This window comes from Pseudonaja textilis, chromosome 8 (genome assembly GCF_049901715.1).
Source record: "Pseudonaja textilis isolate UNSWEBS1 chromosome 8, rPseTex1.2, whole genome shotgun sequence".
NCBI lineage: Eukaryota > Metazoa > Chordata > Lepidosauria > Squamata > Elapidae > Pseudonaja > Pseudonaja textilis.
Genome location: NC_141997.1, coordinates 17,482,455 through 17,510,346, shown reverse-complemented (window position 1 = coordinate 17,510,346; position 27,892 = coordinate 17,482,455). Strand labels below are relative to the sequence as shown.

The following is a 27,892-nucleotide window of genomic DNA, read 5'->3' as shown; positions in this document are numbered from 1 at the left end:
CAATCTGGTCTCTGTGACTGATCCAGATTAGATCCGGCATCAATATTATGGGATTATGTTGACTTACAATGGCAGTTATAGTTGTGGTTGTTTTCCCATGTGATCATTAGGCACAATGTCATGTGATTGCCGTTTAATCCTCTTCAATGTCATGCTCTCCATTTATTTTGATTATCAGAAGCTGGCAATTAAGGTCATAAGTGGTGATCAAGTGACAGCAGCATGCTGCAAAAACCACAATTTTGAGGACTATTTGTTAACTTTCCTACTTCAGCATTGTATCATAAGTTTCTTTGCTCAGCATTGTCATAACTTCAAATGGTCACTGAATGAAGAGTTGCTAAACTAAGGCTCCCTGTCATTACAAAATTTAAAAGTTCAGTAATATTTATTAACAAGGCTTAAAAAATTAACTGTATGCAGTATAAAAATCGATAATTTAATAAGTACTTTTCCAGTGCCAGTTTTATTGAAATCTGATTTTTATCACAGCAACTACAGTTGTGGATTTAATTTTATCAGAAATAATTATACCTTGAAGACGGGAAAAGAAAACTCAATCCAACAACAACAGTATTACATTTAGATATAATTGATAACTTATGCACTAATAATCTTAAGGGAAATATTTAAAAAGGTTTCTTTTGCAAGAAACCTTTACATTTGTTTTGATGTTTGTGCCTCATAGAGGAAAATAAAAATATGGTTTGGTCAGACAAACACTTCACATATAAAATTAACGATAGTTTCAGTATTTACATTTGTACAGTTTCAAGTGTAATATCTATACAATTGTATATATGAGAAACCTAGAACTGAAGTACTGTAACTTATCAAAACAAAATGCCTGCCAGGTAAAATAACAGGACATTTCAGCTAACATCATAATGTTTCAAAGAAGTTGTTGGTTGAGTATAATTTCATGGATGTCATGTTAAGTTTGCTCCATTCCAGCCATGAGTGACAAAGCTAAAGATTCCACTGTGAATAAAAAACGAATAAAGTATTTAGGATCAAAATAGAGTAAACTGTCTTTTGAACAAAACATATCAGAGGTGAATAAAACTATGATATACTTCTTAGTCTCACGTAACACACATTTCTAATTAAACAATTCTAATTAATGTATACCTCCAATTATATAGGATATAACTATTTTGATAGTATGTTATGTTAAAAAGTATTTAGGGCTACAAGTATTAAAAATGTAGCATACATTATTCTAAATGTTTAATAACAAATTGTTAATGATTATTAATATTAAAAAATATATTTTTGCTTAAATACTCACAATGTGGAAAAGAGCCTCTACAAACTGCTTTGTTTAGAACTGTCACAAGAAACATATGACAGTTTTTAAAATCTGATTCCATCTTTGTTATGGATTCCATCCTAAAAGTAATGAAAGGTAATTTAGACAGACAGTACAAACAAAAATCAAGTTTTGGGAAACATTGTTATTCCTTTCTGGGAAAAAACAAGGTATTTGTAGTAAAAAGATTTGAACAGAAAATATTCTTATTACAAAGGTATAATCACTTTGTTAACTGTATCTTTTATTCTTTGTACTATATTCAATCTTGTACCATACAAATCATTTAAGGTTTTATGTCTTGCAACAACCAACACCTTGAAATCTTAGTAGAATAGTACACTATCCTGTAAACTCTAATTTTATTCTCATCATGATAGGCTTCCCTCAATGATGCATACTTTTTTAAATATGTGAACTTTAACATTCAGGTTGGATGACTTGACATATATGTTCACAGTAGAGGTAGGATATGTTTCTATTGTTATACTGTATCATATGTTATACAGTTTTTCACAGAAGCCCCATTAATGAAGTAAATGTATTATCACAGTCATAATTGCTGCTCAGAGGAAACCCACAAATCATTGCTGAAACTATTCTTAAGAATCACAATCTGAGGCAAGCAATGACACCAAAAAAATTGTATTTCTCTGGATAAAGTTGATGGCATTTTTCCCAGCACTCTATCTATACTTCCTGTGAATACTCAGCGATGATATGAAATTATTTGATGCCAGAAAGATGCCTGTGGATCTTTACAGGAGTATATTAAATGACAGTTGATAAACTCTAATTTTTACCAGCTGAAAATACTTCAAATGACATGTCAGGATATCCAAGGTTTCTCACTATCAGAGCATTTGGAACAAATAGATACCTGGTACCATACAGAACAAGGGTCCAACAATGTAATTCCTTTTATTGCTGATTATGTCTAATTTATTTTCTGAATGTACAATTTAGAAAATTATACTTAAGACACACTGATTGTGAAGCTAACATGTGTCCAGAAGTGATAAGATCCAATGTAAATGTATTCCATTGTGGTCTACACAATTAATCTGTCAACACTACACATCTTATTCATAAGACTTCACTCAAAGAACAAATGTCAATAAAATAAGTCCCAATTCTGTCAACCAATTGTGATGCGTAGATTGAACAGACACTTACTTCCATGCTCCCAAACCAGCTTGCCAACGATCTGCAAACATCAATACTAGGTTCAGAACTTTCATTATTGCTTCTTTTACAAAACTCACCTGAAAATCAAATGTAACAGGCAACAGCTACTGTTACAAATTTATGTAGATTCAAAGTAGATTTACATGTTCCATTCTTCATTTATTTGTTAAAGCTGAAAATTTTTGAGTGTGTTAATATACTGTTAATGTATTAATATATTATTGGATAATTATATCTTGTGAGTTGGTTACTTGTATTTAGGAAAGATATTTTTGTAAATATTTCTTTTTACAGCACAAAAAGATAGTTAGCTCCCAGAGTCTTTAGGAATGGGTAGCATAAAGTAAAGTAAAGCAGATAATCGCACTACAGGAAATACCCATATTCCAAATACATTCATAGGGGAAAAATTAATCAGAGATCTATACCAAAATACATACCAAATATGCTATGCTAAATAACCCAAAGGAGCAAAAAGTCCTGAAAGCTAGATTTTTTTTTTCCAAGGAAGAGGCATCTACATGTAAAGTATTGGAGGATGGAAAAACATTATTTAAATGTATGAAAACTTTGTCAGTTTTAAGCTCTGTGATTTGATTTCTGTTTCTTGCTGGAATTTAAGCAAATCTATCACAGGTGCAACAAGAAAGTTAGTATTGGATCCTATTGATCTTTGTGATTACTAAAGACAATAGTCAACTATTTTTCCAGCATTAAAGGCTGCAAGACATTTTTGGATGCTATTTAGAAAAAAGCTTAAGCTTCATTCCTCTTTCCATGACAATCTGACATTGATATAATCCTTGTTTGAAGATTGCAGGAAAACCTGTTTTGGAAGAACAACAAATATACTACTTTGTATCATCTTATTGTTAATTCTACCTTCAAAACATTTGCTGTGTTTAAACAGTTAACTATGGGGAATTATTAGATGAAAAGGGTGAACTTAAATCGATGCAAAAACTGGAAGAGCAAGGTATACAGATGAATTGGTTTTCATATTTGCAAATACATTCAAAGTATTATGAGGATTCCAAAGCAGAGGGATTTTATGATAAGCAAACTGACTTGGATAAGATTTTGATGGGTACTGATGAAAAGGTGATTAAAAAATTGTATGGTTATTTATTGCAGATTAAGCTTGAGAAAGAACAAGTTAAAGAAACTATGATTGCGTGGGGAGGAATTTTGGATATGGGATTGATTTAGAGAAATGGCAGAAATTATGGTCGCAAAATTATAAAATGACAATGTCTACAGCCTATAAAGAAAACTTGTATAAGATGTTTTACAGGTGGCATTTTCCCCGACAAGGATAGCAAGAATGTTCAAGAACAAATCTGAAAAATGCTGGAAGTGTCATCAGAAACCTGGTTCATACTATCACATGTGGTGGACTTGTGAGGATGCTAGAAAATATTGGACTAAAATCCACATGTGGCTGGAAAAAATGACGAAGAAGCATATAGACTTGAAACTGAGTTTTTTCTATTGGGAATCCTACCAGATACTTATAGTAAAGAGTTGAAATATTTGATTGTAAATGTATTGACTGCTGCTAGGATTGTATTTGCAAAAATTGGAAAAATGAGAGAATTCCATTGCAAGAAGAAGTTGTAAAGAAAATTTTGGAATGTGCTGAGATGAGTAGATTGACTTTTGAAATTAGAGAGCAAGAAGATAGACAATTTTATTTAGTTTGGGATTTGTTCTATCAATGGTTGAATGATGAAATATTAAAATATAAAAGTTAGATAATAAGGAATAATAATGACTTTATTTTCCTTTTCTTCTTATTGGTTTTGATACTATATATATATAATAGTTTTTCTGTTTCTTTCTTTTTCCTATTTGGGATAGAATTGGTATGATTATAAGATTTGTTTTAGAATAAAATATTTAAAATATAGTTATCTCATAAAGGCATGACCGAATAAAAGTTTAGTCAAATTTTTTTTCTTTTTTTTTTTAATAGCGATACTATGATTTATTAATTTGTATTGATAAGAGTATTATATAAGGTAATTGTAACTGTGACTATGAGGTGAATGCACAAAACTGATGGACCAACCGACTTACTGTGTGTATAAAAATATGGGGGAGCTGATACTTTTATGTTTTGTCGTTGTGTTTTGTATGTTAAAAAACAATAAAAAAATTTTTTTTAAAAAAAAAAAACATTTGCTGTGTTATAATAAGAATTAGAAACCTTTTATCCCTGTTTTCACAAACCAAATAGGTTTTTTTAATAAAAAAATGTTAAATGTCTTATGATCTTCAAACTACATTTATTCAAAATAAGGATATTTAGTAAAGGTTGATTATCAACTTCAGTATGTTGGAAGTATACTTGTCTGGAGCGATGGGCCTGTTCTACATTGGCCTGTCTTAATTATAAAATTTGGTTATAAGTTTATTAAATTTGGGGGGAAACAACTCTGAAAACATTAATATTTCTGAAAATTTGGAATTTTCCAATTCATGAAGAACCCCATACTATCATGATGCATGACATGAAGCCAGAGAGATTGCTTGGGGGGGTGGGGGGGATCTGTATTTGATTTACAATCATGAATTGATATGTACTCAGTCTTCATCAATGAACTTATTTTCTATTGAAGTATTGGACAGATTGAAAGTATTATTCTGTGTAGTCAATGTGACCATCTAAAGATTAACGTTCCAAATATCAATTTGCATGCATTATAGTTTAATTCTTAGACATTAATAGTCCTAATTCCTTCCAATACAGATTCCATACAAGCAATATTTGATGTACCTTTTCTCTCAGGAGGCAACGATCATGGATTGTAGAAAGATATCTATAATGTATTTTGATTAACTGATCTAAATCTTTTGCTTCTTCTACTTGATGCTGGAATTCCAAGCCTGTACTATGAAGAATCTTATAAAAGGAGGCAAAATGTATAATGAACCAAAATTTATATTTCTTTGCTCTATATTTCTCTAAAAATCTTTGCACTGTAATCTCCAGAGTTCAATTTTCAGAATATAAGACATTTCTAATTACAATGAACGGTGATTAGATAATTAAGGTAATGTATGCACTCCTTAGATTAAAACAGTTTCAGAAAAGAATTTATCTCCCATTTTTAAATGATGATGTAATTGGAAACCACATCTAAGAAAGAATTCCTAAAATTCATCTAGAGACTGAAATATTATGTAAACTTGAATATTTGTCCGTAAGTATGACACTAGGTAAAAATATGAATGTCTTCTTTCTAATAGTAACTATTATTTGTGAAGGATACAGGTTATTATTACACTGGAGAATAAATACTGGTTTTCCTTCTATATTCCTCTAAGCAGATACAACAACAATACATCTGGAATAGTTTAGAATGCAAACCAAAGCTGAATTATCAGGACTAACACATTTATTTTACAGTACTTGGCATCAGCAAGGATATTTTACAGAAGAAATTATAACGTATTTGAAAGCATTTTATTTTAGCAGAATTTGTTATTTAAAATCCCAAGAGCTGTTAAGCTAGGAATGACAATCCTATATCATCAGGTAAAAATATGAATTCTTTTTGCTATGCTAAGAAACAGTTCAAAATTATTTAAGTTATTTTAATCTTATTGAAATGCATTGTATATCACATACCCTAGTCATAATGTAATTGTGTAGACTGTTAACAAAGTGCATGAGTTTCATTCTTAAAAGGAACATGCGGTGAGTTTGTTGTTTAATGGGCTCCGACTGAATTCCAACTTGAAGAACTGCTTCTTGATTAAGTATCATACCTCTATCATTTTGGAGCTTTTCTGCTGCTGTGACTAGTTCTTAAGAAGAAAAGTGCAATAAAAGAAAAGTATAGAGAAAAAAGCAAAACATAAATTACACATTTATGTACACATCTTTCACACGTTTTTTTAGATGAAAAGTTCAACTTTCTGAATATATTGCTCTAAAATAGCTATTCAAAGAATAGAGTAATGACATGACGTCAAGATGGCAAAAAACAAAACAACAAAACAACAAAAAAAACCAAGATAATTAAAATACAGCAACATTTAGGAAAGATCTGGCCAAGAATTCACATACCCCAACTTTATTTCTACATATTCAACATGAAGTTCATAAGCAAGTACCTAAGCACAATAGCATACTCTTCATTCCTATTACTCCACTGGCACTGAGAATATAAAAAGGTACTTTTAAATTATAAAGTAAATAACATCTTCAAATAAGTTTTTATTAAACTAAAATATATAATAGCTGTTTATCCCATAACATGTTAATGTAATCTCATGCAGTGTTTTTAATTAATCATAGAATTATATTTTTATTTATTTATTAAATTTATTGGCTACCCATCTTATTACAGGATAACTTGGTTGTGATAAATAAAAAAAAACAGTATTATATTTTTGGTCAATAAAAAGTAGTGGGAATTATGCCCAAGTTAGGACTCCCAGTTTTTGTAACATGAAAAAAAGTCAACACAATAAGAATTTTCTCAGAATTCCATAGAATAAACTCTGCAAGATACACAAATGTAGCAAAATTTGCATAACATATTTACTGATTCTTTCAGTTGCAGGTTACTTCTTTATTGGCAAATTTAAAATCATATCTATTGTACTTTGGCAAACTTGTATATTGAGAGTACAGTCTTTTGCAGCCCAATCAAAGTGAACCACAGAAAGGTATTAATAGTTTATGATAACTTTATATTCCCTAGGCTAATTTGATTGGGACAGTACAAAAATATTATAATTACTAAAATAAATATTAATTATGTTTGAAATCTTTCCCTAAAGAATGCAATGGTAAATATGCATCCTTGTGTGATGAAAACTGACACTTTAGGTGTATGAAGGAAAGGGGAATTAAAACACAGTATCCTGGTAAAAGGTATTGCATCATTACTTTTGTCCTTACATTCAACTGATCTCAGAATTTAAAATCATTTTACACTGCAGTAAAACTTTAACAAACTATTTAGACAACAGGAGTATATCTTTAAAAACGTCCATTAAACTCAAGCTTACTCTAGGTATCTGACATAATTTCTGTTAAGCTTTAACATCAGATGATAATTTTCAACAGTTCCACAAATGCATTAAAATGTCTATTGTTTCAGGTAAACTAAAATAAATTATTGCAAACTGAATTTGAAGTTCACTGAATGGTGGTTCAGAAAAATAAGGTTCTACTGTAACTTGGCCTTTTCATACATCGTTCTCTCCCTCCCTCCCTCTCTCTCTCATCCTCCTTTCCCCCTTTCTCTCTCTCCTCTCTCCACATTATACTTCTGTAGAAGCTGAAGGTAGTGTAGGTTTTAGAATTATGTTTTCATTACAGAGAATTAATCCTCTTACCATGAAACCTCAACACATCCAGACTGTATTTGGCCCACTTTATTTGTAACAACAGAAGAAAAACTTGATTATAGATTTTTTGGCACTCAATACTTATAACTATATCCACTGGCCAAGGGACCTAAATAGGAAAACAAAAAACAAAAACAAAAATTGCTATCCGTTTTTTGCTTTAATGTTAAACCTTTCATTTCAATACAAGCAAGTATTACCTTGTAACTCAGTATTAAGCCATCTAGTGTATGAACAGGCAACTTCTTCTTTGCTATATCAATATTTTCACATAGAATTGACAACCTATATACAAAAACATGTGGTTATTATCAACTGTTTATTCAAGATAAATAACTATACAATTAATGAAATAAAATCAACACAAATGTTTTTAGATAAGATCTACCATCTACAATCACTTTGTTGCAAACTTTGTAATGGGAAATTTGATTTCAACATGGGATATTAGCTAACACAACAATGGTTGCATTGTAAACCAGACAGTTGCATTTGCTTTTAAACTGATGTAATTAGTGGCTGCTTCAAATCATTTAAAATTGGTGGTCGCCTAATTATTACATATAAACCTTTCTTAATTTTAACCTCTGAAAATTCATTCATACTAAATAAGAACCAAATTACAACTAAGTACATTATCTAGATCGCTATTACTATTATCAATAAACCTGGATAATATTAACATAATCTGAATGCCTTCATTCACATTAAAATTACATTAACTTGGTTTATGTTAACATCACAGAAGTAGAATATGCTAAAGTTAATGTTTTAAATTGCTTTGCAACAGAAGTGGCACATTCATGGCAAATCCTTTTTCCTCTTCTAGATACAGTTACCTTATTACCTTAAACTATCCTCTGGATAACGTTGTCCAACTGCTTCTTGAAGCTGGACATTTAGGAATGCTTCACTTTGCCACGTGTCTTTCTCACGTATTTTATCAAAAATAGATGTGTAAAAATCATACATTGTATCACCAGCCTCAAGTAAGAAAAAGTTTCTCATTGCCTGTAAGTATTCTACCAGCCTAAACAAGAAATACAAATTTCATAATTTATATTTCAATTCTTCACTTATGCAATGAAGATACAGATGTTAAAAGACATTTAGTATAATAGAATTCAACAATGTTTAACAATTAATCTCAATGAATTGTTATTCAAGAGACCTAACTTCAGATTCATATAGTTATGTTTTACAGAATACAATTATCCAATGGTGTTTGCTCAACATTCTTCCCATCATCTAACCTGTTTATCAATTATGTTTCCTTGCAACAAGCTTTTCACTTTATTCCAAATTCTTGCCATCTATTTCTAACTTGGACAGTAGTCATAATTTTAAGCTTGCAAGTAGTTCTTGGGTTATGTCAGCCATTGGGCCTGGGATTGCATTGTGACACATGGGCATTAAGCAAAAAGAGGCAGGAGTGCAGTAATGTAAGGAGTGCAGTAATGCAGCAGGCAGGGTGTAGGAGACCAAGGGAGGTCCAGTACAACCCACATATTTGTAAGGGAAGGCTGAAGGAGGACCAGTGCAAGCAGAACACAAGTCGGGGAAGCCAGCACAGAACACTGTATGTGCAATGAGGAATGAAAGCTGCAATCTAGACCCCATTTTCAAATAATTTATCACAACAGTACATATTCATAGGTACTAGGATATTTCTTCTACCAGGTGAAGAATGTATAAGAAGGATTTTAGTGAAAAATAAATGTCTATCATGCTGAAAATATATGTTAGCTACATGTCAAAACTGACAACTTATATAAATTCTTACCTGTAATCTTTCTTCAAAGTTTGCATTAAATTTCCACAACATTCTAGATATTGCTTGTTAATGTGAGGATAAAGACAAGACCTCAGGGTCAGTTCAAATGTCTGGCATGTAACTGATTCTGATGACCTATCTACACAAACATCACCAGCAGAAAGTGTCTCATGTATGTTACTGTGATCCAAATATAATCTGCAAAAAAAGGATTAACTTTAGGTCCTTCATGCTAATTCCAACAAATGAATACAGAATTTGTACAAATATATTACAGATAAGCAAGCCATACAGAAATACAAGGATATAAATGGTCTCTAATTAAGTTCACAGGTTCTGTAGCTGGTTTGTTTTTTGTTTTTGTTTCGCAACTGAATATGTGACATCAAATTGTCAATACTTAGCAAACATAGATTTTCTCCATGACGACTGCTTGATGATAAAGGGGGGAAAATGTACTTCCTGAAGATATTATACTTCGACATATCTGACATAAACTGAGATATGCATTCAGTGTAGGACAATGTTGTCAAACTCACATGCATCAAGCGCTGGCCATGCTCACACCTGGTTTAACAAAGGGGGGGGGAAGTCATGAAACGTCACGTGACACCACTGTGTTGACACAAGTTTGACACCCCCCGGTGTAGGATAAATAAAGTCTCCCTAATTTTTACATTTGGTCATTTTAAAAAAATGTAAGAAATCAGATAATTGTTAGAAAATAGCTGTGTAACAAACTGCTCCTGAAAAAATAAGAATATACAAATGTGTTTCTACTGTATTTATTCTATCATTAAATGTACAGTTTGAAAAAATATTTTTTTAAATACTTTGAAAAGACTACAGAAGAGAATTTATGGAACTCAAAAATTTAATTATGGAATCTTTGGTGCTCTCTCAGCTTCATTGTTTTCTTGCAGACGTTTCATTATCCAACTACATAACATCATCAGTACTTGTGAGGGTGGTGTGTGCTCTCTGTTTATGTACAAAAATTTGCCCTGTGGTTCCCTGATTAGGGTAGTGTTTTCTGCTTGTTTGTTTGTCTGGTGTTAACCCAACTCTGGACTAAATCCTTTCCCTTCTTAGCTCCAATCTCTGGCATAATTAATTTTGGCATTACATTTGAAACTGGATCATTATTGAGGTTGGTACAGTTCTTTCTCTTATATTCAATTTTCGTACATTAAGCAAACTCCATTTTCTATTCCATTTTTGTATATTTTCATATTTCTATTATTAGTATTTACTTTAACCAATATATTATCCTATGTATTTATATTTTGGATACAATATCCTAACAACTGTTATAGCCAACAGTAATTAGCATACTAAAGGTTATCAATGTATGATTTCTAAAGATTTAACTCATTGAATATTGTATGGCGAATCACATACATGCTACTGGAATAGCAGGGAATTTTTTGTATTTGTTTGGCAGAATCATACCAATGTTTGAAAAATTATAAAGGACAAAAATATTCTAAATCTCTTACATTACCTTGCAAAATTAATAGCTAATAAAGGATCATGAATATCATCCAATTCTAAATGTCTTTCTGCAATGGACTGCATCTTTATTAGGCTTTCTTTAGTAGCTTGCTGTTCTGTTAAAGTATCTTGAATATGTTCGTCTCCATGACGTAGGCGCAATTGCACAGATTCCAAAAATAACACATACAAGCTCTTCCTTTCTGCACCTGAATTGGATATTGAAACATAGATTACTGCTTCTTCAAGACAATTCATGACAATGTTCATAAAAACCAGGAAAAAAACAACACACTTGAAGTTTTTTACTATATTGACAATGAAATCTAATTGATCAAACAAAACATATGGGGAAAACTGAACTAGAAGTATTGACTTTGCAGCAGTAATAATAAAACGTGGTTTTAATACGCTATGTCAACTAATAGTGATACAGTGTGTCTAGAATGTTTTTCATTTCATTTTCAGGTGTCAGGAGTTGTAGATGCTTATAAAAGTCTAATCACTTAAACATGTTTAAAAAGTAGACAGTGGCTTGTTAATTTTGCCTTGTATGTTCTTTTTCGGGATGAATGTCTGCTTTGATCTCATAAACATCAAGATAATGTGTGTTACAGTATAAAAATCCAAAATGGAATAAGTTCATATAATGATGCTGCTGAAATCTTATCCTAAGTCTGGAGTCTATGAGGATCAAGGATGAAAAGAACATGATAAGGCTGAGTCCTAGCAAAATAGTATTACTAATTGGTCATTGGGGTTTTTCTGGCAGCTCCAATGATATCTTCAGATGCAGAAGCCAAGAGACAAAAGATTCGGTTGTTCCCTTAACCATTTGGGACAGGGTGTTAGGTAAGTCTGGTTTATTTGATGATAGTTGTTTATTAATTGTAAGCTGGAATGAACTTCTTGGATTCCTTGACTGGTCTTGTAATTTATTTTTAATTACGCTGAGTTAAATTTCCTGTTACCCAATGAAAGACCCCATAGTGAGATTGGCAACTATCTTCATTTTGTAACTCATGGCTCTTGCTGAAGTAGCAGATGAAAGCTGTCACTACAGGGGTCTTCTCCCAGCTTTCACTGCTGTGCCAGAGGCAGTGCTTTTCTGCAACTCTTTGGAAGCTTAGTTCTGACCATGGCTGCCTTCCAGAAGCAACCAAAAAGGAACTCTTCTGCAGGGCATTTGGATCGTGATACATGGTTTTATATTTGTTTTATTAAGTTACATTCATTTTTAATATGGTTTAAAGATTTTTTTTTATTTTAATCTAATTGTGGGTGGTTTACTGATCTAGGTATTCCTGTAAACTGCTTAGAGGCATGTAGGATTGCAGCAGAATATAAGCATATAAATTTGAAGTTTCCTGCTAACAGGTTTTTTAAAATTATCTATTACTGTAAACCTAGGTTGGCCTTGTTATCTCAACACTACCGGCCTACATATTTCATTTTAGCCTATTAAAAAGTAATACAATTCTAGCTTTCTTCTACCTTTTCTCCAAAAATTAACTGATGGTAGAAATCTTGCCTGAGACAAATAGTTTCTGATATGAGATGGATGGTGCTGTTTTCTAAACATCCAATGAAACCGTAGCAAATTTCAGGGTACTACTTATTCCATAGATGAGTAACCTAGTGAACTTTAAGTGTTTTGGACTAGAATTCCTTTAATCTCAGGCCCTCATCCTACACCAACTGTTTTAACCCTGATTTACATTAAGAAACATGACAACATGTTCTGAGTGGGCTAAAATATCTTAAGAAAAATTCTATTGGATTAAATTCAGGCATTATGTTTCTAAACCTATTGTAACTTTGAACCATTGTCAAACAAACAGTTATACATTAAGAATTATCTTTATTTAAAGTCAAGTAAAAGTCCAATCAAATGTTTTGTCATATCACTGATATTTAAAAGTGGCTTAAAATTAAGTAAGCATCAATTAGGCAGAAACTGTAGGGTGTTTCCCAGAAGTATTATCTATTTAAAAATCTAAACAGTTCATTTTTTTAAATTTACAAGCAAATCACGAAGTGCTACATTAATTCTAAAAATCAATACATACAAGATTATATAATAAGGAACATTTTGTGGAAATTCAATTTTTACCTCGGGCTGCAGCTGGCTGTGGAGAACCATCCTTGCATTGCAAATTTTTTAGCAACTGCATAGACTTCCCAGCCATAATGATCTGCTTTAATGCAGGTTTTAAAAAGGAAACCATGGTATGCTGTCTGCTTGATGGTGCTTGATCACTGCCAGAACTGGCACTAGCATTATCACTCATTTTCTCTTCATTCTCAGATTTTTCTGATACACTGTATAATGTGTAGGTGGCATACCAAAAGTCTCTATGATTTACAGACACATTTTTATTTCTGCAGAAAAAAAACAGGTAACTGTCAATAATTTCTCAGAAAATTGCATATATTTGTTTATTTACAATGCATGTGTTTATAATTACAATTACAATAATAATCTAAAATACATTTTTCAAATAACTGGAGAAGAATACTTATCCACTACCTGAAGCTTTCAGTTCTGTAGTTAACATTCAGGGCAAATAAAGAAATTTGAGGAAGGCTCATCACAGCCAACTAAAATTTTGAATTTTCTTAATCAGTGTGCTACATGCACACTGATTAAGAAAACACCAAAATTAAAATTAAGATACAGAGGTCAGCTGCCAAAATAGGAAGATTCTTACATTTTTATATTCCAAATGTATATATATTATATATATATTATATTATATTCTGTAATAACTGTGATATTACACCACTCAAAATAGGAATAAAATAAGTAAAGCACTGAATCCGATTATAAATATTCTCCCAGAAATATGTCAATTTTTAAAATTGCAATTGCAGCCTAGACCTTTAACAATAAATGAGTTTTTTTATGATGGATTACATAAATCTCTTAACTGTACATTATATGGATACTTAGCAATATGTAAGTATACATACACAGGGTTTCTTTTGGCTCCACCAGTATCATCATGCAATCAATGATCTATACCCTAGAAATATCAATATATCCACAAGATGTTCACTATCATTACCTTTGAATTATAAATTCTTTGGCAGGATCAAATAAATTACCATGGACAATCCATTCATCCACTGTCTGTAGGTATGGTCTTACTGTTTCAACCCACAGAGAAAACAAAAGAGAGACCTGAAATGAAATTATGAAAAATTATGGAGAATAGGAAAGAGTAGATAATAATACACAGTAATTGAGTTGGAGAAGAACAGCACCAGTAGAAAATGTATAAAATTTAGAAAAGCTTATAACCTGAAGGCCTAGGTTAAAGAAACGATGGCAGGAGATGCTTATTAGAAGAGGCATCTAATTTATCACTGTGAGAGAAACATAATGCTGAACTAAAGCTTGAACCAGCAAGGCTAATTCTTATATACAAAGCATTATGTAAATTTTAAATTCAGTATATATTCTGGAGCCCATTTTTTCCCCACATGATATATGCTGGGAAGATATTATTCTAGCAAACTTCTAATTTGGGAAGTTGCTATAAGATTTGGAGAGTAGAAAAACAGTTTTACAGCTGCATTATATTCTATGTGGACAGAATATCACACATATTGATTTGTTTCCCAAGCCAAGCCTAAAAATAATTTGGAACATCATATTTAAACAATATTGAGGTGAGCTGTGCATCAATAATGTGTTTATAACTGCCTACAAATGAATTTCATGTCTGTAAAAATGTACTTTTATATTATAACATAACATTATAACACATAAACCATTTGTACATTTAAATAGAACTGAAGAAAAAGTAGTTAAACCAATTTTTCTGGAAAATCATAATAATGATAATTTAACTTGATTTCAGCTAATAAGCAAAGAATATCTGTTTTTTTCTGATAGGTTGGGCAGCATGGCCAGAGTTTTGCTACACAGAGCTGTGTATCATGGTTATACATTCTGAACAGAAAACCAGAAGCAACTGTTTTAAGCAACATTTACCTGGCAATAAAATGTTTACACTATTAAAATAGCAGTTATATTATTTATGTAATCCTTATGAGAAAAAGTTAAACTGACTCACAAAGAAATGTTTATCTCTATTCCAAATTAGACACTTTTTGTTCCTGTGCAGCATTCTACAATTTATAACACATACTAATTACGGTGCTGCAATATCTGACAGAAGAAGAGTCTATTTTATAAAGCTGCATTTCAGATTCTTTTAACTCTACAGCTTATGACTTGTTAAAAAGAAAATACACGGATATAAGAATTTGAGAACAAATAATCTGACATAAAATGCTCTAAAACAGGAAAACTCAAAGCAGAACGTTTTTCTTGTTGCTATGCAGAAATCCAGCTATCCTTTATATCAATATCATTACAGTTTATCAGAGCTTATTATTTATGTATGGCATATATAGCTGAATTATTGCCACTGAATCAACATGTGTTAACACATGCAGATAGGAAATTGTGTGAAATAATACATTGAAAGATTTATTTTAAAAATGGGTGACACACAGTTAAGGTATTATTGACACTTGGGCAGAGACTTAACTTGTATATGCTTGATTAATAAAATATTAGACTAGAACATTCATCTATGAACCAAAAAAAAAATTACAGACTTAACTTGAATAGAAACTGTAGTTCATTTTTCCAGTATAATTATAATAATTTATTATTTATTAAATAAGTTTTTTATACTTACTGTCTGTTCAGAGGCTTCCCCAATATTATCATAGTCAAGAATTGCTTTGTACAAGGTATTGAGCAAATGAGATGCTCTTACAACGTTGCGGGTATCAGGTGGTACTTCAGCAACTCCAGTGCTAAAAACTTTATGAATTACTTTCAGCTGTGCTAATCGAGGTGACAACTTATCTATGACGATGGAAAGGGTAACTGTAGTATCTACAAAAAAAAGTATAGATTTATATTTTTAAGGTCATAGATAGAAAGCTTGCACTTCAGACGATTAAAACCAAATTTTCAGGTAAAATGCAATTATTGTACCTTCGTTGATTATGCATCTTTCAATTTCCGTAAGTTCTTTCTTGAAATTAATGAAATATTTATAGAGAGCACGCACAAAAGCCTGATAGGTTCTAAAAGGAGCTTCTGCAGATTTCTTGGGAGTGGATATGGTTCCAAGTATCCCACTTTCTGAGCTGTGACCCATGACATCATCAATAAACTTTTGTAACCTAAACACCACTTGCCCATAGGCAGCTATGCGCTCCAACATTGATCTTAATGAATTCTAGAAAATAAAAGATGTTATTTTTTAAATTTTATCTATTTTGAAAGGAAAGCAGAAAAAAGATATAGAAATTTCAAAATGCAGATATTGCATAGAAAACTTTGTAGAGTAGTTCAAGATACAATTAAAATAAAGTACAATCTATTCTTTTGGGGAAGGGGAACATGCCACCTTTATTCTTATTAGTAGACAACCTATGCCCAATTGGTCACTAGGCAAGGACACACCCTGATCCAAGTCATTTCCAGCTTGGTCCTTTCCAGCCCTGAGCCTCAGTAAGGCAAGGGACTGGCCCCTTTTGAACTTTCCCTACCCACCTATCTTCCTCTTATCAGCGCTTCGGACACATTTCTTCAAATAGTGCATTGCTTGTTGCAATGCTTATAAAACCTTCCAAATCATCATGAGAAGGCAGTGCACAATTTGAAGAGGGGTGGGCATGGCCCTCTGCTGAGTTTCAGAAAACCTCAGAAACACTGCAAGAGGACAGCGTGCAATATGGATAAGGGCATGATAGACAGCCTCAGGAAAAAGGTCTGATGTGACCAACAGTTGCCTTAAATAAGGCCAAGCCGGGCATGCATTGTCAGTAACAGATGATATTGAAGGTCAACTGGGATGGCAACTGGGGTTTGCATTGTGATGCTGGGGGTGGTGGGTGGAGGGCTGGCCACTGTGGAACTTTTGGGCAGCAGTGGCAGCACTGAGGCTGCAGTAAAGATCCAGAAGTAGTGACAGCTGACTAAGAGGGCTGAAGTCTGGGTCACCCCAGCACCGATGATATCATCACCATCAAGCCGAAAGGAAGACATAGGAGACAGGCAAGTGGGGGGTAGTTAAAGCACACTTGCTCTTGTAAGTGCCAGGAAATTGCTAAGCACCCTAATTTTGATGATGTTGTAGAGGTGCTGCAATGGCCATAACTCTAGAGAAGCATCATTCATTCATTCAGGGCTATTGTACCTTCAACTGATCACTGAACAGATAGATAATTAGGCAAGTGTTATCGGTATTATCTTATTTTTTATTTGCTGGCTAAAGAATTAATATTCAATTGCTATATTTGCTTATTTTAGATTCACTGATCATTTCACTCACGTGTGTCAAATGGGTTACTGTTATGTCATTTCTCACAGTTATCTTTCCATCATTCAGCTGAAATATAAAAAGTTTTTTTACACCTGAAAGAAGCCTGAAAAAATAAAAATGATCTCAGTACATGCCTTTGTAAAATACAAGCAAAATATACATTCAGAAGTTAGCATTATTCATGCAATTACTATTCAGATTTCTATAGCTGCCCATATCACAAAACAAGTAACTCTGGAAAGGTGTCCATTGCATACTGAAACTGTAAAAATTATTGATGTTCAACAGATACCAATTTGCAAAATGGTACCATATAATAGATACAAACATGCCCATTTCTGAAAACAGAAATGATAAGGGTTTGTTTCTTTCAAATGCAATATTTTATTAGTTTCTTTTTACAGAGAAAAAATTAAAAGCAACTATTAATGTAGGCTACAAAAATTATAGCATCATTTGCTTTGTGCAACTCTATTTTTCTCATTTTGATTAGCATAATTTGCTTTAGAAATAAGTAGTAATATTACTATAATAATAAAAACAAACAGTATCATAAAATCTGAATTTTAAAAATAACCATGGAGAGTTAAAGATAGCTTGTATTATTCAATATAAAACAAACCTAAAGAAATCTTCCTTTGATAATTTCTTACCAAATTGTTTCACGAATGACCTGTGTTTCAGTGACAAGAATTCTCTCTTCTGGGACATACAATGGATCACTATTATATAAGTGCTGTTCCCTAGGAGAAAAATGTCTTTTATTTGATTGTATTGGTAAGGAACATTCAACATTATTTATTTCATCCTCTTCTCCTATAGGACCAATAAACTTATAGAACTACATCAACAAATCACTGGTAACACTTGAAAAATCAAACTGCATTATAGTCCTATTCTGAAAAATATTCATTTAAAAAATTCTATTCATGCATTAAATCAAAACTTGTTTTGATTTTAAAGCACTTAATACTACCTAATCCAAAAATCTTGTAACCCTTCAAATCCTTTCTTATTATCTTACTTGAGCCTTTGAGTAAGGATATAGGTAGTCCTCAAGTTATAACCCTAATAGAGCCTGTCAATTATGGCCATATTCATGATGGTCATAAAGGAATAACCATGTGACCAGACTCAATTTTACAACCTTTTTCACAGTGGCTATTAATTACTGCAATTGTTTAGTAAATACTCAGTCATTAAGCAAACCCAATTTGCTATGGGGGTGGGAAGGGCTGCTGGAAGTAAACACTGGCAAAAACATTGCAAATCATGGTTACATGACTATAAATGCTGGGCAGTTGCATAGCACCAAAAATACGGTCATGTGATTGTGGGGGAGAGGCAGCATTGTACTTCAAAGTCGGGTCAATTAGTTTTGGGGGAGTCCATTGTAATTTTGAATGGTCATTAGGCAACTGGTCATAACTCGAGGACTACCTGTATAGTTCTACAACACATAATTTATCACAAAGTTTGTACAGGGAAACATAAAGAAGTCAGTATAGTTCTATATGTGGATTACAGCTATAATAATTTAAAAATGTGTTTGGCAACTTACCATATAGAAGCTAAATTAGAATGAAAATGCAAACTATGAGGAAAACGAACAACTCTACCGGTCCAATACTGAGCCACTACATGTTGCTCTAACCAAGTACGTGCATCAGGTTCATCTAGAAAGGAAACAGTCATATAAGTGTTTTTGCCTATATAAAAAGTCTTCACTATCCACCATATATAGAGAGCTAAATAATATTTGAATCAACTTATTACCAGAATTTTTCAAAGAAATGTGGAAGCTTGTCCAAGTGAAATCCTAATCTCAAGAGCATTTTGGTTTACTGACACAAGCATACAGTTGAACATTCACAACACAAAATGAAACAAATATTCACTTTCAGTGAGGAAATTACTTCTTGCACTTTTTTCCTCAGAAAAGAACAGACATCTTGTTTTGCTTTTTATAAGAAAACACAGGCCAAATTGCCATACAATAAGATGTAATAACAACTTGAATAAATAGAGTATGCCTAAGGGAACTTTGCACAGACTTTATTTAATGACTTTGGAGCAAGCAATGGTTTAAAAGAGGCTTGGCCATAGTTTGAATATCTTTCCCAAAAAAGAATACTTACTTTTTTGGCAGATCTCTTTCCAGAAAAAGCTCTGTGCTAATCCTTTGACAGCTATGGACACTGAGTAATGTTATATTTTTAAACACTATTAGAAATTTCTAACAGGTGATTTTTAATTAAATGCTTTCTTAAGAAATTATTGCTTTCTTGCTTCGGTTTTACTTTTTCACTTATTAATAATTATAGTTACAATTTTCTGCGCATATCAAGTCCACTACAAGATGGAGAATGAGCTGAGAGACCATAATCAACTACCCAGTCCAGCATCTCAACCATTACATAAGCTCTGAAAGTTTTTAATCACCTTTGCTGACTTTCCAGGTTCAAAAGCCAGGTTTAAAAAATGTTAATTACGTGGTGTCTTATTCAGAAAACCTATGCAGATATTAGCTTATTCTGAGGTTCTCTTGTAGAAATATAAGATGACTATATATTCATGTTTTCTACATAAACATGAAGAAAATTGAGATAGTATTACAAACCCTTGTTTATGCTTAAATTTATACACACACCCCACAAATGCTGTTAAATTGCTAAAATAAGATTAGCAGAGAAATTAAGATTTTTATATTTTAATTCCAACAACTATGAGAACAATTTTATATCAGCATAAGCACAGTTACTACGAACAATTTCAGAGTTCTACCAGAATTGTTATGAGCCATATAATCAGTAAGCAGACCAACTGAGTAAAGTAAATGTGAAACTTCTCTAAATACCCCCACAATATCCATTTTATTTATATTTGCTAATAGCATACTACTACAAACTGTCATAAATCAAATAGACCATGATAAAAATTGGTATAGTCCACTCTGTTGTAACAACCAACTTCAGAAAGCATACCTTTCCAATTGACAAGAGATGCTGACTTCTTGTTTTGATCCTGTTCTTCTTGTGGTGTCCTATCCACCTGAATGCCAGAATCTTCTCTGCTCAAAGGTTCAGTATCCTCTTCATCACTTACATCTGACCACTCCTATACAACATTAAAATACAAAATATACTTATATAGATAATGGCACAGTGGAAACTTAAATGGACTTTTGTAATTTACTAGGCATTAAAATTACACTATAATGTAGCATCTAAAATATATATTATCTCATTTCATAAACAATGCACTATGAATTCCAGTTTGACACCACCATAAACAAGCCTCAATTTATAATTTCACTGTTAATCCCATTAGCTTTTTAGGACCACAGAGGTAATAGAGTGGAGCAATTCTCCAATTCTCCAAGGCAAAGTGAGAATGGTAAGATAAAGATTTGCTGGCAGAAAATCAATTATTATACTGTTTCTATTATTAGCAAAAGAGAGGGAGGGAGGGACGGAGCACGAGAGAGCGCTACATCTGCCTTAGGAAAAAACTAGAATATGAGGCTGAAACTAAAATTACTAAACTCAATCATATAATCATGATATAAGGGAATTTACTGAGAAAATAGAAAATCTATTTCTACATGGCAACGTTCACCTTAGAAATTTACCTTGACTAAGTGCTAAATATTATTTATTTATGCAGTACAAATTATTATTCTCTATTACTTACTGGTGATTCTAGATCAGGAACAAAGTCCAGGTCTTCATCTTCCATTAAATATTTTCTCCAATTAAATTCCTCTTTTTCTATGGAAAATGCACAATAATAACATTTATACACTCTCAGCTATTTCTTCAATGATCTTGATATATTACATCTAAGAAAAAAGTATAATTGTTTATTTATTAGTTTTATATCCTTTTTTTCAGAAGATGAAACAAATAAGTATTGCAACGTGCTGCCATGCTATTTGATTCTGAAAAGCTAAATCTTGAGAAAGCCTCAGCATAATGTCATACTATTATAAAAATGTACTGTCTTATACTGTATGTAATGTCATGTCATATCAAGGCATGTAATAATATAATAGTCAGTTACAATGGCAATGAGTTCAGTGCTTGAAGACTTCGAAGGCCAGGTTAGAAACAGATCCTAATGGAGAAAATATATCTACTATACATCATTGTTAGGAATCAAGCAACTTCCTGGCATATATTTATGTTCTTTTTGAAAAAAAAAGACAAAATAAAATTGAAATATATATAATCAAAATAGTAGGATGAGGCATTTTCCTCATATTTTCTTGTATGCTCTCAACCTACCTACAGCTTTTTCTCTTGGTTCTTCTGCATAGCAAGTGTTGGAAGGAGAATCAGATAAGCACAATAGAAGTGAGAGTACGGCATAATGTGCATCTGTCTTAAACACAGAAAACAAGTAATCCCGTGAACGGGACAGCAAAATAAAAGAAGATACTAAAATTCTAATCCAAAGGTATATTTAGAAGTGAAAAACAGCACATTTAGATTCAGCACATTTAGATTCAGATTATCATAGCATTAGAATTAAGGCAGGAAATACATAAGAAACAATACAAAATAAAAGTATAGTTCTATTTATCAAGTTATATATTTCAAATATGAGATTTTATCTTCACAAGCTGAAAAAAGTAAAATAAAAATTTCATGGTACACTTTATGGTTCTGAAGTGATCCGAACAATCACTTCAGATGTTTATTATTTGTTGTGTTAGAAATTCATTTTGGCAAGAAAGCAGATGGTTTTTATTCTTGATGTTACGTGATGAATCTAGGCACAAATTTTCACTGACTGCCAAAAATATACTTCCAGTTCAATATATTTCCAGTTCAAAATACCAGATTTTCTTCACTGTTTTAACTCCAGGTATTCTTTAAATGTAAATCTTAATCCTTCTTTAACATAACAACATAAATATAAATACATAGAAAAACACCTTCTTTACTGTCCCTATCCTTCCCATATATTCACTTACAAATCAGAGCAGAAAAACATGAACATTGGCCATGAGATTGCCCAGTCCAGATGCACTGGAGAAAGGCATGCTGCAGACTTCATTGGTCAAAGAATTCCAACTGATGGGGTCCAGGAGAAGAGCCTTTTCTACCAGGCCTCCCACCCTCTGGAATATTGTGCCCGCACCCAAGTTGAGAGCTACATCCACCTTTTTTGGCCTTCTGAAAGGGACTGAAGACCTAGCGCTGCCAATTGGCTTGGGGCCCTGATAGGGTGTGTAATTTTGGAGGTGATTAAGGGACTATGATAAAACCCCACATCTTCCATGTGTGCATCTTGCTCCCTTCCTTGCCATCTTTGTTTAATTTTTAAGTCAAATTTAGTGTTAACATTTATTATTTTAATGTGTTAATAGTTTGTCTTGTTGCTTTCATTCATTGTAAATTGCATTGGGTCACCTCTAGGAGAGATGGGCAGCATATCAATCAATCAAACATTTATTGTCAATGTACAACGTGTACAATGAAACTGAAAATATAGGTTTAACACATAAATAAAACATTTGCATAAAAGCAATGTTTAATGTTTACTGCTTTTGAAACTATTATAGTAATCTTAATTTTCAAAGATCATCCTTTTCAGAGCCCAGGGACTATTTTCTGTGTTTTAATTAACTATGTCTGAGACATTATAATATTCTTCACAAATCATAGTGCTACTAGCCTATCAAACTAATTTATTCCAATCTAATTATTGCAAGTGTCTTACATGCCATGTTACATAGGTAATTGGTTTCATGGTAATTGCATGCAGAGGTCTGACAATGCATCAAAATCAATATTATGGAAAAGAAAAAAATGTTTATTAACTTCTGATCCATAATATAAATTTGTTACAAAATGACTGGCATTAAAAGAAATATTAAGACAACAGAACATAGCATTCAGTTATGTTATAAAAATCACAAACCTTTGTTCCTTCAGTGGTGGGAAGAGACAAATTCAGAAACTCTTCTGTTAGCCTCCTCCAACTTCCAGCTTTAACAAGGTCAGAGTGAACAACCAGCTTTTCATAAATTCTATATAAAAATATGGAGTGTTTACTAATCTTTTAGAATAAAATAATGAATCTAATGTTAAAAGAAACACAAAAAAATTTACCCTTCCATTATTTTCTCCACTGTGTGCCTACTGACATCAAGAAATTGATGAAACCTAGAAAAAAGACAGAATTATCTTTTGGATCATGGGTCAGAAATGATCAACTTGTATTTTGTTCAATAAGTGTATTGTTTTAGCATTTTTACAAAGGATGGGCTTCGTTTTTATTTATTTACTACAGTCACAAACCCTAGAGTATTCAGCATATTTTCATTAGACTGACCTGTTTATAAAAAGCAGCCTTGCTCATTCTAGTGTTCTCCAAACATGCTAACATCAATTTGATGTACTGTATTTATTATTAATATTAGACTAATACAGGAATGGATTTTCAGATCCTGACGTCTGCCCCGCTTGCCTGACAAACCCACTCTCCTTACCACGCAGCTTCTTGGATTTCACTTCCCTCTCCTGCTAAAAGTGATGCCTGATGAGAGATTTCAGCTCCTCTCTGTGAACAGAAGGGAACTCCTCCAGCACGGTACAGGAATAGAGCTCAAATGTTCAAAATGTAAGCTCGATTTTTGCACCCTGATGAGGTTGAGCTCCCCTACATGCATGGAGAGGAATTCCTGCAGCAGGGTGCAGAAACAGTGCTCAAATCAGGATTCAAGAACACAGCTCAAATCTTCTCAGCAATTGGCAACAGCTTGCAACCTTTCCCATTGACTTTCTGGGGAAGCTGGCAGAGAAGATTGCAAGTGTGTAATCACATGATTGCGGGATGCTTGGCAACCAGTCATATGTAAGGATACATTTTGCAAAGCTGGAAGTGCTTCAGAGACCATAAAACAACCTTTGCAATTTTGTTGTAATTCCAGACCACTGTTAAACAGTCGGAAGTCAAGGACTTTCTGAATAAAACCATCTACATTTTTTGGCATTAGCCCCAAGAACCACTTTATCTATTTGAATCCTTTAAATCATTTAATCCGCACAATGTCACAAGCATGATTGTTTTATTATTATCTGTTCAGCAGTATTTCCCCTGCAGATTAAAGTAAAGCAATGTTTCCCCTACTTTACTTTAGTGTTCTGGAGGCCATTCTGAAGTATATGTGATCAAGGGCAAAAAAAAATGGGTCAGACCGGACAAAATAATTTAATCTAAATTTAAGCACAAATATTTTTTTATTAAATTCACTAAATAGAATACTTTATTGGAGGTGTGACTGGACATAAGGAATTTGTCTCTAGTGCATAAGCTCAAACAATGTATATAATCATAAGATACCAATAGAGATAGTAGAAAAGATGAGAAGAATATTCATAATACAGCCCTACTACATGGGTAAATATCTTTACCCATATGCATAAGACGGTGCTATGGGAATTAACAGCATCATTAGTCGATCTATTTGCATGTTAGGCAAACTGCAAGGGGTCTAGCAGTGGATTTGTGATGATTTTCAGATGGGCCAGCACTCAGCTTTTAAAGGTTTTCATAACTATTGATGTCAGAGTAACAGGTCTGTAGCCATTCATCTCCTTGATGGAGGGTTTCTTAAATGCAAGGAATATGATTGCTTCTTACATGTTTAACATTTTTTCCTTTCTGAAAAGCATGTAGCTTCTACAGTATCTCAAGTTACAATTTGCTGACTACTTCTGCAGAATCTATAGGGACTACACACTGAAAGCCCGAAAGCCATCACTCTGCTAAACAAATAATTCCCTTAACACTGTTCAACTATTTACAAAGTCTGCACTACTATTACTGTTAATCTTCTCATCACTCCTTATCACTCATCCTCTCCCACTTGTGACTGTATCACTGTAACTTTGTGCCTTGTGGCCTTACAATTTATATTGACTGTTTCCTAGTATGATTTGATTGCTTATTGTAGCCTATGACTATCATTAAGTGTTGTACCTGATGACTCTTGACTTTTGACAAATGTATCTTTTCTTTTATGCACACTGAGAACATTTGCACCAAGACAAATTCCTTGTGTGTCCAATCACACCTGGCCAACAAAGAATTCTTTCTTTCTATCTATCTACACGTGAAACTTGAAAAATTAGAATATCGTGCAAAAGTTCATTTATTTCAGTAATGCAACTTAAAAGATGAACCTAATATATGAGATACTCATTACATGTAAAGCAAGATACTCTCTAATCATAATCAAATTGGAAGACATATTTTAAACTCCACAAATATTTCCCTCAACACTGTTCAACTATTTACAAAGTCTGCACTACTATTACTGTTAATCTTCTCATCACTCCTTATCACCCATCCTCTCCACTTGTGACTGTATGACTGTAACTTTGTGCCTTGTATCCTTACCATTTATATTGACTGTTTCCTAGTATGATTTGATGGCTTATTGTACCCTGTGACTATTATTAAGTATTGTAACTTATGATTCTTGACTCTTGACAAATGTATCTTTTCTTTATGTATACTGAGAGCATTTGCACCAAGACAAATTCCTTATGTGTCCAATCACACTTGACCAATAAAGAATTCTATTCTATTCTGCAATTTTAAATTTTTGCTCTATGGGAAACAAGCTGCAATACTTCAGCTCATGTAAAAGAACAGGATACTACCAAACAACTATTATAGTTTAACCCAGGGGTGTCAAGCTCGATTTCATTGAGGGCTGCATCAGGGTTATGTTTGACCTTGGGGGGGGGGGGCAGGGAGAGGGCATGGCTGGGTGGGCATGGCCAGACCTCTGTCCACTTGTGTTGGGGGCACCTGTGGTGGCTTGAGCACCCTACCACCCAAAATGGGCTCTCAAGCTCCGTTTTCAGCTGCAACGGCCTCCTGTAACCATCTATCAGCAAAAACAGAGCTTGAGAGACCTGTGTGGGGCTCTTCTGAGTTCCATTTTTGCTGGCAGAGGGTTGCAGGAGGCCATCACAACCAAAAATGGAGCTCAGGAACTTGTTTTGGCTGGCACAGGCATTGTGGGCCGGTCCTTCATTGTTTCCAGGGCAGCCCCGCAGGCCAGATCTAAGTACCCTGCAGCTCGGATCTGGCCTGCAGCAGGCCTTGAGTTTGACACCTCTGGTTTAACCCAACATATGAGCTAAGACAGTGTCCAGATGTAGCACAAGACACCCTCAGATAATCCTGCTTCAAGTTCCACAAGAAAGCAGTATATTTGGGGGGGGGGGTAATAGGAGGAAGAAGTATTAGGTACGCCACCTTGAGTTATTTTCAGAAAAGTATAATAGACAAGTGATACACACAGAAAACACAAATCAAGCAGGATAAATAGCGGAGGCACTTTCAGGAGCTTATGCTTTCCAGTTAGCTAGTTTGGTTCCTCTCTCAGTTGGTAGGTACACTAATCCACAGTCTGAAACCTTGGTACAGTAGTATCCTTTATGCAATATAGGTAGTCCTCGACTTACCACAATTGAGCCCAACATTTATGTTGCTAAGTGAAACATTTAAGTGAACTTTGCCCCACTTTATGACTTTTCCTGCCACAGTTGGTAAGTGAATCACTGGAGTTGTTAAGTTAGCATCCTGGTTGTTAAGTGAATCTGGCTTCCCCATTGGCTTCGCTTGTAATTAGGTCGCAAAAGACTATCATGTCACCCTGGGATACTGCAACGGTCAGAAATACGAGTTCTTCATTCCCAAGCGTCCAAATTTTGATCACATGACCACTGAAGTGCTGCAATGGTTGTAAGTGTGAAAAATGGTCACAGGTCAGTTTTTTCAGTGCCGTGGTAACTTTGAACGGTCACTGAATGAACTGTTGTTAAATCGAGGACTGCCTATTCCAGAAGCCTGGTGGGCTCTAACGAGTCCATGCTGTCAATGCTTTCTGAAAAAACAACCCTCTCCACGCATCGGGAGGGGAAAGCGGGTCTACGCGATCCTGCAAGCCAACCGTCCGCGTGCCTTTTTTTTTTTTTTGTTTCCTCGCGCCACCCGCCCCAAACTACCTGGAGACGAGATTTTCCCCAGTCCCCGCGCGCACGCCTAACGGACCTGAAGTTGGACCAGACGAAATTTAGCGCCGCTTGGAAGTGCCCGGACGTTTCGGGGCTCCGCTCGTCCAGGCCGGTTACTTGCCGGATCAGCTCCCGTACCGCTAGGTCTTGCTCTTGGTCAAAGCGGCTCCAGTGAGCAGGCGGAGTCGTGGCCGAAGATGCCGTCGCCATCACGGGCCAAGGAAAAAGAGATGAAACCGGGGGGGAGGAGCGGGGGGGCGGGAAATAAATAGGTAGACCGAAAGTACTTTCTCTTGTCACATCCCGAAGGCTCCGTTTATTTTGGTGGTCGGTACGGCTCACATCTCGCGAGATTCTG

The 27,892-nt window shown here is 33.7% G+C and overlaps 1 protein-coding gene across 4 annotated transcripts; it reads right to left on the bottom strand.

Annotated features, from left to right (window-relative positions):
* Positions 1–447: 447 nt before the first annotated feature.
* Positions 448–27,892, bottom strand: TUBGCP5 (tubulin gamma complex component 5). 4 transcript variants are annotated; one of them, XM_026707466.2, is made up of 23 exons: positions 27,572–27,891; positions 23,611–23,664; positions 23,420–23,528; positions 21,778–21,874; positions 21,185–21,261; positions 20,476–20,608; positions 19,053–19,167; positions 18,145–18,234; positions 17,501–17,594; positions 16,156–16,402; positions 15,851–16,053; positions 14,204–14,319; positions 13,249–13,517; positions 11,146–11,344; positions 9,651–9,839; positions 8,715–8,897; positions 8,068–8,152; positions 7,856–7,976; positions 6,135–6,313; positions 5,280–5,405; positions 2,489–2,577; positions 1,292–1,392; positions 448–981 (listed from the first exon to the last, which is right to left on the bottom strand). In XM_026707466.2, the coding sequence occupies exons 1-23, from the start codon at positions 27,742–27,744 to the stop codon at positions 935–937; spliced, it is 3,096 nt and encodes a 1,031-aa protein (XP_026563251.2). In that variant the 5' UTR covers positions 27,745–27,891; the 3' UTR covers positions 448–934. The 4 variants fall into 4 exon arrangements, with proteins under 4 accessions (XP_026563251.2, XP_087794558.1, XP_087794557.1 ...); XM_087938432.1 differs by having other exon boundaries at positions 27,526–27,647; XM_087938431.1 differs by lacking the exon at positions 5,280–5,405 and having other exon boundaries at positions 27,572–27,892.